General features: G+C 43.1%; 1 protein-coding gene across 2 annotated transcripts in view; it reads left to right on the forward strand.

Annotated features, from left to right (window-relative positions):
* LOC121575146 (nck-associated protein 5-like) overlaps window positions 1–18,210 on the forward strand; it is a 154,683-nt gene that overhangs the window by 85,820 nt on the left and 50,653 nt on the right. For both annotated transcript variants that reach the window (XM_045223025.1, XM_041888041.2), the window contains 2 exons: window positions 724–800; window positions 5,822–5,953. In XM_045223025.1, the coding sequence (XP_045078960.1) occupies window positions 5,828–5,953 (126 nt within the window). In that variant the 5' untranslated portion in view covers window positions 724–800; window positions 5,822–5,827. The remainder of the gene's footprint in view (window positions 1–723; window positions 801–5,821; window positions 5,954–18,210) is intronic.

The following is an 18,210-nucleotide window of genomic DNA, read 5'->3' on the forward strand; positions in this document are numbered from 1 at the left end:
ATAACCATTAGTAGACTAATCACTTGGAATTTAGCCCTGCAGGTAAATTGCAAACCCTGAGCTTTGAGTTGGGTGCAGGGTTTGAGCTAATGAGAAACAATGCATTGTAGTGTCCTGGTTTACCATCTGAGGTACTATCAGGTCATGACTCTATCCGTTAACTCATATGAACTCATTACAAACCCCATAGTGGGGAATGGGTATGAGCTTTATTGCTATAAGGTTTTTATTTGAAAAGGTTACCAAAACTAAACATGGATAAAATTGTTAAAGATGGAGCACTTTTTATCTGGTGATTTGGAAATGCCAGATAGGGCTAGCATAACAGGTGGGTCAGTTAAGTGAACCTAATGTCACATAATGTCTTGTCTTTGTAGCTTGGATGCAGTTGTTTATCTGTAGGGTTGGCTTGAGGATGTCTTGTAGGTTTATTTGAATAGGGCACTGTAAATGTCAATGGACTGGCTGGGATAGGCTGTTTTTGGTCTTTCTTTTGTCACATCTAAGTGCCACATGCTATGGCAAAATGCTTAAAGAGGGTGGCTGTGAAAATAGTGAAAGAATGTTTAGCTTTTTTATGACAAGTTAATGCCATGCATTACATTTTGGGGGATTACAATGTTGTTTTTGGTATCTTTTTAACGGAAGATGCATTTTAAACTACATTGTTAACTCTGGGGAGACTGTGAGACTAATGTTTTGCCCTTTTTATGTGTTTCTCAGGTAAATTGCGGAGTGGGCCTGAAGGGCGTCATAACCGACCTTTGTCCTTTCGGCACATTGTAGAGCCAGCCTGACAGGTGGGTACCCCCTCCTACACACATGTACACACGTGTACGTACACACACACACACACACACATTCATCACTATGAGTCTATTTGACTGAGCCTACTCAGTCTATTTCACCTGAGTCTATTTGAGTATTTATTTTCTTATATATATTTCACTAACCGCTGAACCACACAGGCCAGGTCTATTTGTATTCTTAGCTGAATCAAAACCCAAACCCTAAGCTCTATCAAGTCAACAGACAGACATCATCACAAAATAGAAGGGAAAATAGCACTGATCTGCAGACCGGTAGGAAAAGGAACACTCAAAACGTCAGTGTTCCCCTTTAACTTTTCATGTGACTTCGTGAAAATTAGCCCCTACCTACACAAGTCTGATTATACAACTACCCTGTTTATTTTGGGTTCTCAGAAAGAGGGATACGTGGGAGAGGAGAGGCTGCAGCAGCGGCAATGTATTGATCCAAGCAGGCATGGGGCACCCATCACATGTCCCTGAGAGTGCTCTCTGTCTGTCTGGCCTAGACTCTTTGGCCTCTCTGTGTGCGTCCCAAATGGCACCCTACTTATTTTGGGTTAAAAGAACACTCCAGGGCACACTTGAACATCTAAAAGTAGTTACAACATTTGTAGAAATTATAATGGACCTATATATTTTTCAAAAGCCCTAATTCTGGCCAGCAAACTGCTTTTGACCAAAAAATCTGTCCGGCCTCCGTAGAATTCTGAAATCCCGATGTGTTATTGCCCATACCTGCCCTATATAGTGCAGCTTCGTGTTCACTTTGATCCCTCCTTAAATGAATCCCCTGGTCAAAGACACAGTTACCTCAGCTCTGATCAGCTGCATTGGACCATAAACTGACAATTACTGCGGGCTGTCGCAACACTGGCAGTTATGCAAAGGATGAACTTTTGCCCTTAACTGACCAAAACAGTCTCTGAAGTCTGCTTCAAAGCGACACCTCGTGTACTCTTCACCTGAGAGAGTTTCTCTTTACTCCTCTGTCACCCCATACCTGTTTTATGTCTGCTATGTCTGCTGCTACATCATTATTACTTTTTATAACATATTAAAGACGTAAATCATCCATTTAAAACTCTGTGGAATCCCATACAGGCCAGAAGACGACAATTTGCCCCACGTAGTCCACGCTTCAGATACCTCTGCCCGTCTTGAAAGGGGTCAATAGGTTGTTTTGGATGAGCAGAGAAAGGGGTTAGAATAGGGGCGACTGTGCTTTAATTTACTGGCCCTGTCTACTGCCCGTCCTCTGGATACAATAGAGTGGTTGGTTTATGGCCTGAGGTGGCATCCCTTCCCAATAAAGCACAAAACTGGGGAGCTGGGGAGAGGAGTAAAGATGCAACTGTTCCATTTTAAACCTCAAAGTAGGGCCTAAATTTAGAGGTATTATGTACAGTTGAAGTCGGAAGTTTACATACACTTAGGTTGGAGACGCGTTCTGTCTCCTAGAGATGAACGTACTTTGGTGCAAAAAGTGCAAATCAATCCCAGAACAACAGCAAAGGACCTTGTGAAGATGCTGGAGGAAACGGGTACAAAAGTATCTATATCCACAGTAAAACGAGTCCTATATTGACATAACCTGAAAGGCTGCTCAGCAAGGAAGAAGCCACTGCTTCAAAACCGCCATAAAAAAGCCAGACTACGGTTTGCAACTGCACATGGGGACTAAGATCGTACTTTTTGGGGAAATGTCCTCTGGTCTGATGAAACAAAAATAGAACTGTTTGGCTATAATGACCATCGTTATGTTTGGAGGAAAAAGGGGGATGCTTGCAAGCCGATGAACACCATCCCAACCGTGAAGCATGGGGGTGGCAGCATCATGCTGTGGGGGTGCTTTGCTGCAGGAGGGACTGGTGCACTTCACAAAATAGATGGCATCATGAGGAAGGAAAATGATGTGGATATATTGAAGCAACATCTCAAGACATCAGTCAGGAAGTTAAAGCTTGGTCGCAAATGGGTCTTCCAAATGGACAATGAGCCCAAGCATACTTCCAAAGTTGTGGCAAAATGGCTTAAGGATAACAAAGTCAAGGTATTGGAGTGGCCATCACAAAGCCCTGACCTCAATCCTATAGAAAATCTGTGGGCAGAACTGAAAAGGTGTGTGCGAGCAAGGAGGCCTACAAACCTGACTCCGTTACACCAGCTCTGTCAGGGGGAATGGGCCAAAATTCACCCAACTTATTGTGGGAAGCTTGTGGAAGGCTACCCGAAACGTTTGACCCAAGTTAAACAATTTAAAGGCAATGCTACCAAATACTAATTGAGTGTATGTAAACTTCTGACCCACTGGGAATGTGGTGAAATAAATAAAAGCTGAAATATATCATTCTCTCTACTATTATTCTGACATTTCACATTCTTAAAATAAAGTGGTGATCCTAACTGACCTAAGACAGGGAATTCTTACTAGGATTAAATGTCAGGAATTGTGAAAAACTGAGTTTAAATGTATTTGGCTACGGTGTATGTAAACTTCCGACTTCAACTGTATTTCAGACTAAAACCTGTTAATGTTCTTTCTACTGAATAACTATATTTTCCTTATAAATGAGACCTCACCTTCACATGATCGTGATTGATGGTTTGATAACGGACTCTGAAACCTTGGATGGAAACTGAGTCTGGCAAGTTTTTAAAAACCACAGAGCTTCTGTCTCGCCACCTCTTGCCCAGCCATGGTGACCTGGTGATCAAAATAAACTATAATATCTAGAGCATCATCCCCTGCTTCATTCATGTGATTGTCATGCATACATGCATGTACAGTGGGGAGAACAAGTATTTGATACACTGCCGATTTTGCAGGTTTTCCTACTTACAAAGCATGTAGAGGTCTGTAATTTTTATCATTGGTACACTTCAACTGTGAGAGACTGAATCTAAAACAAAAATCCAGAAAATCACATTGTATGATTTTTAAGTAATTAATTTGCATTTTATTGCATGACATAAGTATTTGATCACCTACCAACCAGTAAGAATTCCGCTCTCACAGATCTGTTAGTTTTTCTTTAAGAAGCCCTCCTGTTCTCCACTCATTACCTGTATTAACTGCACCTGTTTGAACTCGTTACCTGTATAAAATAACTGTCCACACACTCAATCAAACAGACTCCAACCTCTCCACAATGGCCAAGACCAGAGCGCTGTGTAAGGACATCAGGGTTAAAATTGAGACCTGCACAAGGCTGGGATGGGCTACAGGACAATAGGCAAGCAGCTTGGTGAGAAGGCAACAACTGTTGGTGCAATTATTAGAAAATGGAAGAAGTTCAAGATGACGGTCAATCACCCTCGGTCTGGGGCTCCATACAAGATCTCACCTTGTGGGGCATCAATGATCATGAGGAAGGTGAGGGATCAGCCCATAACTACACGGCAGGACCTGGTCAATGACCTGAAGAGAGCTGGGACCACAGTCTCAAAGAAAACCATTAGTAACACACTACGCCGTCATGGATTAAAATCCTGCAGCGCACGCAAGGTCACCCTGCTCAAGCCAGCGCATGTCCAGGCCCGTCTGAAGCTTGCCAATGACCATCTGGGTGATCCAGAGGAGGAATGGGAGAAGGTCATGTGGTCTGATGAGACAAAAATAGAGCTTTTTGGTCTAAACTCCACTCGCCGTGTTTGGAGGAAGAAGAAGGATGAGTACAACCCCAAGAACACCATCCCAATTGTGAAGCATGGAGGTGGAAACATAATTCTTTGGGGATGCTTTTCTGCAAAGGGGACAGGACGACTGCACCGTATTGAGGGGAGGATGGATGGGGCCATGTATCGCGAGATCTTGGCCAACAACCTCCTTCCCTCAGTAAGAGCATTGAAGATGGGTCGTGGCTGGGTCTTCCAGCATGACAACGACCCGAAACACACAGCCAGGGCAACTAAGGAGTGGCTCCGTAAGAAGCATCTCAAGGTCCCGGAGTGGCCTAGCCAGTCTCCAGACCTGAACACAATAGAAAATCTTTGGAGGGAGCTGAAAGTCCGTATTGCCCAGCGACAGCCCCGAAACCTGAAGGATCTGGAGAAGGTCTGTATGGAGGAGTGGGCCAAAATCCCTGCTGCAGTGTGTGCAAACCTGGTCAAGACCTACAGGAAACGTATGATCTCTGTAATTGCAAACAAAGGTTTCTGTACCAAATATTAAGTTCTGCTTTTCTGATGTATCAAATACTTATGTCATGCAATAAAATGCAAATTAATTACTTAAAAATCATACAATGTGATTTTCTGGATTTCTAGATTCCGTCTCTCACAGTTGAAGTGTACCTATGATAAAGATTACAGACCTCTACATGCTTTGTAAGTAGGAAAACCTGCCAAATCGGCAGTGTATCAATTACTTGTTCTCCCCACTGTATGTGTGACCAGGAATGTTAAAAATAAATACGTACAGCATTCTTCATTTAAATCTCAATTAATCCAGTTTTCATTGTCACTATCACTATTGAAAACAGTCTCATTTACATTTTTTAAATGTTTAGTCATTTAGCAGACGCTCTTATCCAGAGCGACTTACAGTTAGTGAGTGCATACATTTTTTACAGTTAGTGAGTGCATACATTTTTCATACTGGCCCCCTGTGGGAATCGGACCCACAACCCTGGCGTTGCAAGCGCCATGCTCTACCAATTGAGCTACCAAAATCAGAGTGGGTGGAAAGGTGAAATGTAGGTGAAAAATATAAAAGCTTATTTTAATTATCACCCAGGAAAGAGTATGAAACTATGACAAATCCCCATGAGATGTTGATGTTTTACTGTGTGGAATGACATTATTACCCGGCTTCTGTATTACTATGGTATCCGTGTCCCCAACCTCTCTCTAAGCTTCGGGGTGAACCTTCGCCTAGGTTTAGGTCACCTCTCCCAATCCTAACCTTAATCCTTAGCCGGATGCAAAACTGACCCAAGATCAGTTTCTAGGAGCAACTTCACCCTACACCATTACCAACCGTGTCCCTGACTGTCCTTTCTTTAATGCAGGTAGTGATGGAGTCTGAGACAGAGCTGAGGGAGTGTGATGAGGCCTTTGAGTCAGAAGAGGGCGATGTGGAGCCGTACCTGGAGGAGCCAACGAGCAGCAGGGAGCTCCTAGAGAGGCTCAGGGAGCTGGAGGTGAGGCCCGGGGAGGGAAAGGCCGCGGATCACAAGGAACTATTGGCTGTGTGCCAATTTTGTTTTTCTTTGATTCTTCACATCCGATCTCCTCACCTCTTTCTCAACTGTATTGAACGAGAAGGTCCAAGGTTCCCTCCCCTGGGACCACCTTCTTCAACTGTTTTTGAGAAGGAGACAGAGGAATTGAGAAAGGGCTTTAGTCTTGAACCCTGGAGCTGGTGACCTCTGGGTACACCTGGAGACTGAGAACTGCATCAGTCAAAACAATCAATGGAAATGAATAACAGTTTGCAACATTTGATTAATGCAGTTGGTTGTTTTGACTGAGACCTGCACCTGTCGAAACGACCACATGCTTCAGTCCAAACAACCAAACTCAAAGAATCAGTCTTTCATTCATCCTAGTGATGGAGCAGTTGTGATATTTATAACTAGTACTGTGTCATTATTAATGCTAGTAGAATTTGTATTTCTAATTTATTTTGAAGATTATGCCAATTTTATAGATGTGCACCTGGTGGCGTATGTATCAAGTGTCTCAGAGTAGGAGTGCTGATTTTTAGGATCATGCCTTTTTAGATCTCAATAAGATTACATGGACAGGGGGAACCAGGGCCTGTATACACATAGTGTCTCAGAGTAGAAAAGTGCTGAGAATAGAGACATTTTACTCCTACTGTTATAGGTAAAAATAAAAGCTAAGCATGAAGCGTCTTTAGTCATAAGAGTCACACTTAGTTGACAGATATTTAGGAGACCTCATGAGCTGTCCTAACCATTTAAGAGTTAACAGCAGGTGTCTCGATAATAGAAAAATGCGCCACATGCAATTGAATTGGAGTTGTTAAAATAATGTTTGATCATATAAAAATGTCAAAATCTATAAATAATCTAGACCTACATGCAACAGTATCTCTAGAGCTTTTGACAATGATTTCACAAGGCCTATTTCACATGATATGCCTAAATACTTATAACCACTAAGCGTATAAAAAAACACATTTTTATTTTGTTTATTTAATTACCTACGTCATGTTATTTCAAGTTATCCATTTGGAGGGTAACATCACGTTGTTAAAAAAATAAGTCTAGTCAGGATCACGTGATACCACGGAATGGCATGCTAGTTTCTTTCGCATTCCAGATGCTGAAATACAGCAAAATATTAGCCTCTTAACACCCTAAAAAAAACGGCCACTTCTATTTTCTAAACTGTGCTTTGTACACAGTTTGGTGAATGACTGATAGAGGAGTCCAACAGCAGACCAGGCAAACGGCAAATAAACTATATACAGTCAGCGTCCTACCAAACAAATTATGACCGAGGAGGAGATGTCGTGTTGGGCACGGCACCTGACTGAGGAGGTCACCAAACTTAAGGTATCATTCTAGCAGAGGTTTGATAGACTCGACGAGTCTAAAGAACTTTAAAAAGAGGGAGTGTGATGAGGACTTTGAGGCCGTGCTGAACAGAGTAAGCAAGGCAGAGACTCTGATTAGGACCCTAGAGGACCAGGGTAAAGTTGACGGAGAAGACGTAAAACAACTTTAAAAAGACAGGGACCACCTGAATACTAAGGTGATCGACCTGGAATCGCGTGGAAGGAGGAATAACCTGGTTCTGCTGGAGGTGGGTTACACGAACCAGACAATGGATGAGATACTCTGGTACATTCTGGACTTGAAAGAGACTGACCCAGTACCAGTGGTACATTCTGGACTTGAAAGAGACTGACCCAGTACCAGAGGTGGAGAGACATCAGATGCTTCCGATCCCGCTCTAACCCACCCAAACCACCGCATCCATACTACATACGCCTGCTACGATGGGGTGACCGACAGAACATCATGAGAGCTGCGGGCAAGAAGGAGAAGCTGATCTGGGGAGGGAGACCGTTCCATGTGTACCATGATTTCCCAGTGGAGCTCCAACAAAAATGCGCGGAGTATACCAACATCAAGAAGATACTTTGGGACACAGACCACCGCTACTGTACGCAGCCAGGCACATCGTCACCATAGATGGGAAGAAACCTACAGTATCTACAGTAGCGCAGAAGATGCGGCCAAGGACTTGAATTTACGGCTCCCTAATATTGTTTTTGTAACTCGGGCAAGTTAATGAGGCGATCAAGGACTGCACTAGTCTCTAATGTTTTTGAGATTGTTACTTTTCTCCCCTGGTATTGACAGAGTGTTGGTTAAAATATATACAGAAAAAGGGCTATAAATGCGTTTAATGGCGCTCTAAAATATGGCTATAGCCAACTTACCAGGCCAATACATTATGCAATAACGGAGACAAATTTGTGCAAATAGTGTTTTGGTGTAGACTTGGTTGCCAGCAGTCTCAAACAATGTGCTGGTCTGGGGGTTACCCCGCCCACCCAGAGCACAGTGAGGGTGAAACAAATCCACCTAATAAGAGGTCTGGCTATCGCGGATAGCAGCGCCTACACCTGTTTTTTCACGAATAAGAGCTGGATAGGGCATCTATCTAACTTTGGTTTTGTGTTTTCTATTTGCCTCGTGGCATCTTTTATGTTTGTTTGTCATGTGTATTCCCTCCACATTCCCTCCCCACTAGTACAGAATACAAACAATAGTACATTGATGGTAATGCTAAGGCTGATATTATACACATTGTAACAAATGGGATCTAATACTATATCAATCTGATTTCATGGAATGTGAATGGGATTTCGAATAAAGTCAAATGCTTTCTCATTTGAAATCCCTAGCCTGTGATGTGGCCATGTTACAAGAAACACCTTTTTAATGAGAATTAATCTTTAAAGTTAAGGCAGAGATGGGTTGGTCAAGTATTTTCAGCACCAGGTAATGGAGCAGCCAGGCATGTCAGTATCTTAGTAGCTAAAAGAATCTCGACAAATATGGCATATGGAATTGTCAGGTTTTTTACAAAATGAAACATGTACTCTTGTAAACATTTATGCTCCTATTTCTGCACAAGCTACAGTGAGGGAAAAAAGTATTTGATCCCCTGCTGATTTTGTAAGTTTGCCCACTGACAAAGAAATGATCAGTCTATAATTTTAATGGTAGGTTTATTTGAACAGTGAGAGACAGAATAACAACAAAAAAATCCAGAAAAACGCATGTCAAAAATGTTATAAATTGATTTGCATTTTAATGAGGGAAATAAGTATTTGACCCCCTCTCAATCAGAAAGATTTCTGGCTCCCAGGTGTCTTTTATACAGGTAACGAGCTGAGATTAGGAGCACACTCTTAAAGGGAGTGCTCCTAATCTCAGCTTGTTACCTGTATAAAAGACACTTGTCCACAGAAGTAATCAATCAATCCGATTCCAAACTCTCCACCATGGCCAAGACCAAAGAGCTCTCCAAGGATGTCAGGGACAAGATTGTAGACCTACACAAGGCTGGAATGGGCTACAAGACCATCGCCAAGCAGCTTGGTGAGAAGGTGACAACAGTTGGTGCGATTATTCGCAAATGGAAGAAACACAAAAGAACTGTCAATCTCCTTCGGCCTGGGGCTCCATGCAAGATCTCACCTCGTGGAGTTGCAATGATCATGAGAACGGTGAGGAATCAGCCCAGAACTACACAGGAGGATCTTGTCAATGATCTCAAGGCAGCTGGGACCATAGTCACCAAGAAAACAATTGGTAACACACTACGCCGTGAAGGACTGAAATCCTGCAGCACCCGCAAGGTCCCCCTGCTCAAGAAAGCACATATACAAGCCCGTCTGAAGTTTGCCAATGAACATCTGAATGATTCAGAGGAGAACTGGGTGAAAGTGTTGTGGTCAGATGAGACCAAAATCGAGCTCTTTGGCATCAACTCAACTCGCCGTGTTTGGAGAAGGAGGAATGCTGTCTATGACCCCAAGAACACCATCCCCACCGTCAAACATGGAGGTGGAAACATTATGCTTTGGGGGTGTTTTTCTGCTAAGCGGACAGGACAACTTCACCGCATCAAAGGGACGATGGACGGTGCCATGTACCGTCAAATCTTGGGTGAGAACCTCCTTCCCTCAGCCAGGGCATTGAAAATGGGTCGTGGATGGGTATTCCAGCATGACAATGACCCAAAACACACGGCCAAGGCAACAAAGGAGTGGCTCAAGAAGAAGCACATTAAGGTCCTGGAGTGGCCTAGCCAGTCTCCAGACCTTAATCCCATAGAAAATCTGTGGAGGGAGCTGAAGGTTTGAGTTGCCAAACGTCAGCCTCGAAACCTTAATGACTTGGAGAAGATCTGCAAAGAGGAGTGGAACAAAATCCCTCCTGAGATGTGTGCAAACCTGGTGGCCAACTACAAGAAACGTCTGACCTCTGTGATTGCCAACAAGGGTTTTACCACCAAGTACTAAGTCATGTTTTGCAGAGGGGTCAAATACTTATTTCCCTCATTAAAATGCAAATCAATTTATAACATTTTTGACATGTGTTTTTCTGGATTTTATTGTTGTTATTCTGTCTCTCACTGTTCAAATAAACCTACCATTAAAATTATAGACTGATCATGTCTTTGTCAGTGGGCAAACGTACAAAATCAGCAGGGGATCAAATACTTTTTTCCCTCACTGTACATACCACAACCAGAAGCCATGGATTACAGGCAACATCCGCACTGAGCTAAAGGGTAGAGCTGCCGCTTTCAAGGAGCGTGACTTTAACCCGGAAGCTTATAAGAAATCCCGCTATGCCCTCAGACGAACCATCAGACAGGCAAAGCATCAATACAGGTCTAAGATCGAATCGTAGTACACCGACACTCGTCGGATGTGGCAGGGCTTGCAAACTATTACAGACTACAAAGGGAAGCACAGCCGCGAGCTGCCCAGTGACACGAGCCTACCAGACAAGCTAAATTACTTCTATGCTCGCTTCGAGGCAAGTAACACTGAAACATGCATCAGAGCATCAGCCGTTCCGGACGACTGTGTGATCACGCTCTCTGTAGCCGATGTGAGTAAGACCTTTAAACAGGTCAACATTCACAAGGCCACAGGGCCAGACGGATTACCAGGACGTGTACTCCGAGCATGCGCTTACCAACTGGCAAGTGGTCTTCACTGACATTTTCAACCTCTTCCTGTCTGAGTCTGTAATACCAACATGTTTCAAGCAGACCACCATAGTCCCTGTGCCCAAGAACACTAAGATAACCTGCCTAAATGACTACTGACCCGTAGCACTCACGTCTGTAGCCATGAAGTGCTTTGAAAGGCTGGTCATGGCTCACATCAACACCATTATCCCAGAAACCCTAGTCCCACTCCCAATTTGCATACTGCCCCAACAAATCCACAGATGATGCAATTTCTCTTGCGCTCCACACTGCCCTTTCACACCTGGACAAAAGGAACATCTATGTGAGAATGCTATTCATTGACTACAGCTCATCACTAATCTAAGGACCCTGGGACTAAACACCTCCATCTGCAACTGGATCCTGGACTTCCTGACGGCCCGCCCCCAGGTGGTAAGGGTAGGTAACAACACATCCTCCTGTACTCCTCCTGTACTCCCTGTTCACTCATGACTGCATGGCCAGGCACGACTCCAACACCATTAAGTTTGCAGATGACACAACAGTGGTAGACCTGATCACCGACAATGGCGAGACAGCCTATAGGGAGGAGGTCCGAGACCTGGCCGCGTGGTGCCAGGACAACAACCTCTCCCTCAACGTGATCAAGACAAAGGAGATGATTGTGGACTACAGGAAAAAGAAGAGGACGGAGCACGCCCCCATTCTCATCGACGGGGCTGTAGTGGAGCAGGTTGAGAGCTTCAAGTTCCTTGGTATCCACATCACCAACAAACTATCATGGTCCAAGCACACCAAGACAGTCGTGAAGAGGGCACGACAAAACCTATTCCCCCTAAGGAGACTGAAAAGATTTGGCATGGGTCCTCAGATCGTCAAAAGGTTCTACAGCTGCACCATCGAGAGCATCCTGACTGGTTGCATCACTGCCAGGTATGGCAACTGCTCGGCCTCCGACCGCAAGGCACTACAGAGGGTAGTGCATACGGCCCGCACCGCAAGCGATACCTGAGCGCCAAGTCAGGTCCAAGAGCCTTCTAAACAGCCTCTACGCTCTTTAATTATTTGTTACTTTTATTTATTTCATTTTTTGGTATTCTTTCTTAAAACTGCATTGTTGGTTAAGGGCTTGTAAGTAAGCATTTCACTTTTGTATTCGGCGCATGTGACAAATAAAATGTGATTTGCTTCAGCCATTTGGGTGTTAATGGTGCTGCAGTGTTCTTTGTTTTCGGCCAGGATGTTGCTCCAGCATTTTCTGTCTGTCAGTGAGGGACACCAGTAGCTATGGAGCGAACCTTCGCACCGATGCCCACTCACTGACATAATCTTCTTGCTTCTAAACCAGTATTGGCCAGTTTCTGGACTGTCGTGGTCCTGATGCTGTGATTTGTGTATGTAATTTAGTTTAGTTTAGAAGTGCTGCCAGATAGTTCACGCCCATCGGCTCTGACGTGTACCAGATCGACTCCCCGATACACTCTCCTCTCCTTAGGTGGAGATAAAATGCAAGGGCGTTCTCTGGGCATTTCGATCGATATTTCTCCAGTGATGCCACCGGGCATAGTGGGTTCCCTGGCTGCTCGAACATGAATCCCCTCTTGGACTCCCTGCCCCTCTCCCTTGGGTCCAGATGATTATTTGTGGCCTAGTTATATGCGAGAGTGGCATATCTGAGAGAGAGAATGCGTTGTTATAATATTGTTTTCCAGTAGCCTAATTACGAGTGTGACTTAGAAATAACACAAATAGGCTATGAACAACATACCTTAGACTGTTCTCGTCTGTTTTTACGAGGAATGAGTTGGGCTTTAGTTGTCTGCTCCCCTCTTTTCCTCTTCGACCAAGATGTAACTGGAGGTCGAACCACACTTTCTGGATCAGAGCCTTGGTATACCGGGATTCAGAGCCTGGGAGTTTTGGTGCTGGGCCATGTCCTTATCGGTGATGGGAGGGTGGCTGTTTGTGATATATTTTCCTTGCCTTCTTAGCTGTTTGATGTTGCACAGAAATACATGATTTGAGGTGGTAAATTCAGTGTCCTTCATAAGGCACCAGCTGCGACCGATGGGTGGGTCATTTAGAAACCGGTTGAGCCAGCTCCGGAGTGCCAGGTAGCTACATATGCTGTACTGCTCCCCCTTCCCATTTCATACATTTCCATAAAACTGTCGGAGAAGGATGTTAAACTCTTCCTTAGTGACAGTTTTGAACAACTTTTTTCTTCTCTGCTAGCCAGCCCCCGAAGCACCACCCAGCCCAGTTTGTATTCTTAACTGTGTTTTTTTTGTTGCGGCTTTTCTCTGGGTCATTCAATGCAGTATCCCCCAAATCTGCATGCCTGGGTTTTATTGCCAACAATTTTTTCCCATTCATCCATAGTCATGCCGCTGAAAATATCAAAAGAAATGTTCCACATCCATTTTAGTTTTCGCAACAAAGTATCGATTTAGCCAGTCAACTGAAAAAAGTTGTGTGTGTTGCTATGACAACCAGCTAAATTTGCTGTCTGTCTCATTCGGACACATTCACTTTAAATGAGATGGTGGAGATCGCAATTCAATATTGAAAAGGTCGGAGAGACAGACAGCAAGGTTTATACAAATCTCTGCTGTTGAAAACCAAATGCTAGTCTAAAAGAAATGGGAGATAATGTCTAGATTCTTTTTATAGTGGCGATCAAGTTTATACATTTCCTGGCAGGGTTGATGAGACAGTGGATTGCGCCACTATAAAAAGATGGAACAGAGTAAATAGGCATTTCAACGTCAGATTTAGCCGGTGGTAACTTGTGAAATAGACACCAGCTGGAATGCAGTTTTAACCAATCAGCCTTCAGGATTAGACCCACCCGTTGCATAATATGGAACAACCCCTTGTTTACCGCAGGGGGAAAGACATTGGCTAATATCACCTGGCAACGCCAAAACATCAGTCAGGTGGGGCAGGTTGTAAGGGATGGAGATATCATACCATTCCAAGAGCTGATATCAGAGTTTGGCCTGAATAATATAGCATTTCTATCCTATTTACAGCTCAAATTAATTCTGAAGTGTATTTCCTCAAAGGGTATTGATGTGGGATCTAAAAGTGCTTTAGACAACAAACTGAGGGATGTTGCTAATGGGAAAGGAACGGTTTCTGCCCTATACAAGCTGGTTGGCCTCTCCTACACAAATAGTAACACCTCTACTCAGTTATGTTGGGAGCAGGACATGGGTGTATCTATTACCGCAGCACATTGTGATGCAATATGGAAAAATACAACATCAATATCCAATTGTGTAAGCTATACGTTTATTCAAATTAAGATATTACACAGGGCATGCATCACACGACACAGACGCAGACACAAGTTGAAAAAGATGGATCAAAGCCTGGAAATGTCCAGCCGTCAAAAGATTCTGGACTGAGGTAGTTGATATGCTGTCTGAAATCTTGAACGTATGTATCCCACTGTGTCCTGTAGGGAGCAGGCTGGGTAATATCCAACCTAGAACCATGCACGCATCATTTCTCTGGCCCACCTATCAGTCAAGTGGACAATTCTTATAAAAAGTACTTCTTGGACATATTGACTATGGATCGAGCAGCATCAAATAAATAAATAAATAAAAAATTGGCCCTCCAAGACTATGACAATGGACACTATCAGAACACATCTAAACCATAGAACATAACCTCTATATCAATTCATAACCTAAAGAAAAAACGATAATTTGTTTGGTTTTTCACGCTGTAGACGGCATGTGATTGTGGGTGCACTCGCTTCCATTTCTTTCGCCTCTGTATTGTGAAGGAGTGGTGTGTGCTGAACATGGGTTTGGATTTAATATATAAAGTGTCTTTTTTTTTAAAGGCTATGGAAATAAAAGGTTTATATAAACAGTATATCAATATCTAGATCACAAACTTTAAGTTTAGTTGCTGTAGATCATTTTAAACTTGCGTTATTCAAGCAGAAATATTTATTTTGTTATAATTATTACAAATATTATTATTGGATTCAATATTTCCATGTATATTTTTTTCTTATTTTGAATGTTAATTGTTTTTCTGGTGTTTTTTTGTTGATTGTGTTAGGACTGTTGAACTCTGTTACATTTTCCATGTAGCTCTCTCTCAGTAGAGTATTGAGTGAAGTTGATGAAGTTAACTAGGGTTATTTGGAGGGTCCTTCAGCAATGGTAGTACCCAGAGCCATAATGGGTATCCTCCCTGACATTTAACTCAACCAGAGCTGCCTATGTAATCTGGCTAAAGATTCACACCAAAACACCTACTCAAACACTTTAATCCTTCCCACAAACAGACAGCCATAGACTGGACCATTGTTTCTCTTTGATTGATCCATTGAGGGCTTTAAAAAACAACAAGCAACCGTTTAGTACAGCTTTTGATTTGATTCTTTGAAATCGCATTTTGAATTAGAGGATACATGTATGATTTAAGTGTTTGTGTCTCATGTGGAGCAGCATATGTGTAGTTTCTTGATAATCAGACATCCATGTTTAGATAAAGGTCATTCACTAGGAGTTTGGAGTGTGACTGTTTGAGGTTGTGGACAGGTGTCTTTTATACTGATAACAAGTTCAAACAGGTGCCATTAATACAGGTAACGAGTGGAGGACAGAGGAGCCTCTTAAAGAAGAAGTTACAGGTCTGTGAGAGCCAGAAATCTTTCTTGTTTGTAGGTGACCAAATACTTATTTTCCACCATAATTTGCAAATAAATTCATTAAAAATCCTACAATGTGATGTACAGTGGGGGAAAAAAATATTTAGTCAGCCACCAATTGTGCAAGTTCTCCCACTTAAAAAGATGAGAGAGGCCTGTAATTTTCATCATAGGTACACGTCAACTATGACAGACAAATTGAGAATTTTTTTCTCCAGAAAATCACATTGTAGGATTTTTAATGAATTTATTTGCAAATTATGGTGGAAAATAAGTATTTGGTCACCTACAAACAAGAAAGATTTCTGGCTCTCACAGACCTGTAACTTCTTCTTTAAGAGGCTCCTCTGTCCTCCACTTGTTACCTGTATTAATAGCACCTGTTTGAACTTGTTATCAGTATAAAAGACACCTGTCCACAACCTCAAACAGTCACACTCCAAACTCCACTATGGCCAAGACCAAAGAGCTGTCAAAGGACACCAGAAACAAAATTGTAGACCTGCACCAGGCTGGGAAGACTGAATCTGCAATAGGTAAGCAGCTTGGTTTGAAGAAATCAACTGTGGGAGCAATTATTAGGAAATGGAAGACATACAAGACCACTGATAATCTCCCTCGATCTGGGGCTCCACGCAAGATCTCACCCCGTGGGGTCAAAATGATCACAAGAACGGTGAGCAAAAAATCCCAGAACCACACGGGGGGACCTAGTGAATGACCTGCAGAGAGCTGGGACCGAAGTAACAAAGCCTACCATCAGTAACACACTACGCCGCCAGGGACTCAAATCCTGCAGTGCCAGACGTGTCCCCCTGCTTAAGCCAGTACATGTCCAGGCCCGTCTGAAGTTTGCTAGAGTGTATTTGGATGATCCAGAAGAGGATTGGGAGAATGTCATATGGTCAGATAAACCAAAATATAACTTTTTGGTAAAAACTCAACTCGTCGTGTTTGGAGGACAAAGAATGCTGAGTTGCATCCAAAGAACGCCATACCTACTGTGAAGCATGGGGGTGGAAACATCATGCTTTGGGGCTGTTTTTCTGCAAAGGGACCAGGACGACTGATCCGTGTAAAGGAAAGAATGAATGGGGCCATGTATCGTGAGATTTTGAGTGAAAACCTCCTTCCATCAGCAAGGGCATTGAAGATGAAATGTGGCTGGGTCTTTCAGCATGACAATGATCCCAAACACACCGCCCGGGCAACGAAGGAGTGGCTTCGTAGAAGCATTTCAAGGTCCTGGAGTGGCCTAGCCAGTCTCCAGATCTCAACCCCATAGAAAATCTTTGGAGGGAGTTGAAAGTCCGTGTTGCCCAGCGACAGCCCCAAAACATCACTGCTCTAGAGGAGATCTGCATGGAGGAATGGGCCAAAATACCAGCAACAGTGTGTGAAAACCTTGTGAAGACTTACAGAAAACGTTTGACCTGTGTCATTGCCAACAAAGGGTATATAACAAAGTATTGAGAAACTTTTGTTATTGACCAAATACTTATTTTCCACCATAATTTGCAAATAAATTCATAAAAAATCCTACAATGTGATTTTCTGGAGAAAAAAAATCTCATTTTGTCTGTCATAGTTGACGTGTACCTATGATGAAAATTACAGGCCTCTCTCATCTTTTTAAGTGGGAGAACTTGCACAATTGGTGGCTGACTAAATACTTTTTTTCCCCACTGTATAACTAGGAATAAAGTGACTAGGCAAAAGGATAGATAATAAACAGTAGCAGCAGCATATGTGATGAGTAAAAAAAGTTAGTGCAAAAAGGGCCAATGCAGATAATCCGGGAAAAATTTGACTAACTATTTAGCAGTATTATGGCTTGGGGGTAGAAGCAGTTCAGGGTCCTGTTGGTTCCAGACTTGGTGCATCCGTACCGCTTGCCATCACTTAGGGCCTTCATCTGACACCGCCTGGTATAGAGGTCCTGGATGGCAGGGAGCTCGGCCCCAGTGATGTACTAGGCCTACGCACTACCCCCTTAAGCACCTTGCGGTTGGATGCCAAGCTGTTGTCATACCAAGCGGTGATGCAGCCAGTCAAGATTATTTTAATGGTGCAGCTGTAGAACATTTTGAGGATCTGAGGGCCCATGCCAAATGTTTTCAGCCTTCTGAGGGGAAGAGGCGTTGTCATGCCCACTTCACGGTATGCAACATTACGGCGAGTGACTTGATGCCTACTGTGGCAAAGCGATTTAGAGTTGTTAAACGGGAGTGACGAGTGTGTTGATATAATGGTAATATTGTCAAAATTCCTATTTTAACAACCATCAGAATTGGTTTTAAAAAATGTTTTATGCATGCCAAGATATTAGGCAATAATTAAGAGTAGGCAAAGTGATTGTGTCAGGTGAAAATTATATCAAACGTTTTACTATTGCACCATTTGATGTACAGTCACATTCACTGTGGTTGTCTGAAGCGTGCTATGGAGTTCACAGCTGGCGATGTCTCATTGCTATTGGTTATTCCCCATAATTTGCAACAATGTCAATGAGCGTCATCACCATCT

This window comes from Coregonus clupeaformis, chromosome 10 (assembly GCF_020615455.1).
Source record: "Coregonus clupeaformis isolate EN_2021a chromosome 10, ASM2061545v1, whole genome shotgun sequence".
NCBI classification, from domain to species: Eukaryota; Metazoa; Chordata; class Actinopteri; order Salmoniformes; family Salmonidae; genus Coregonus; species Coregonus clupeaformis.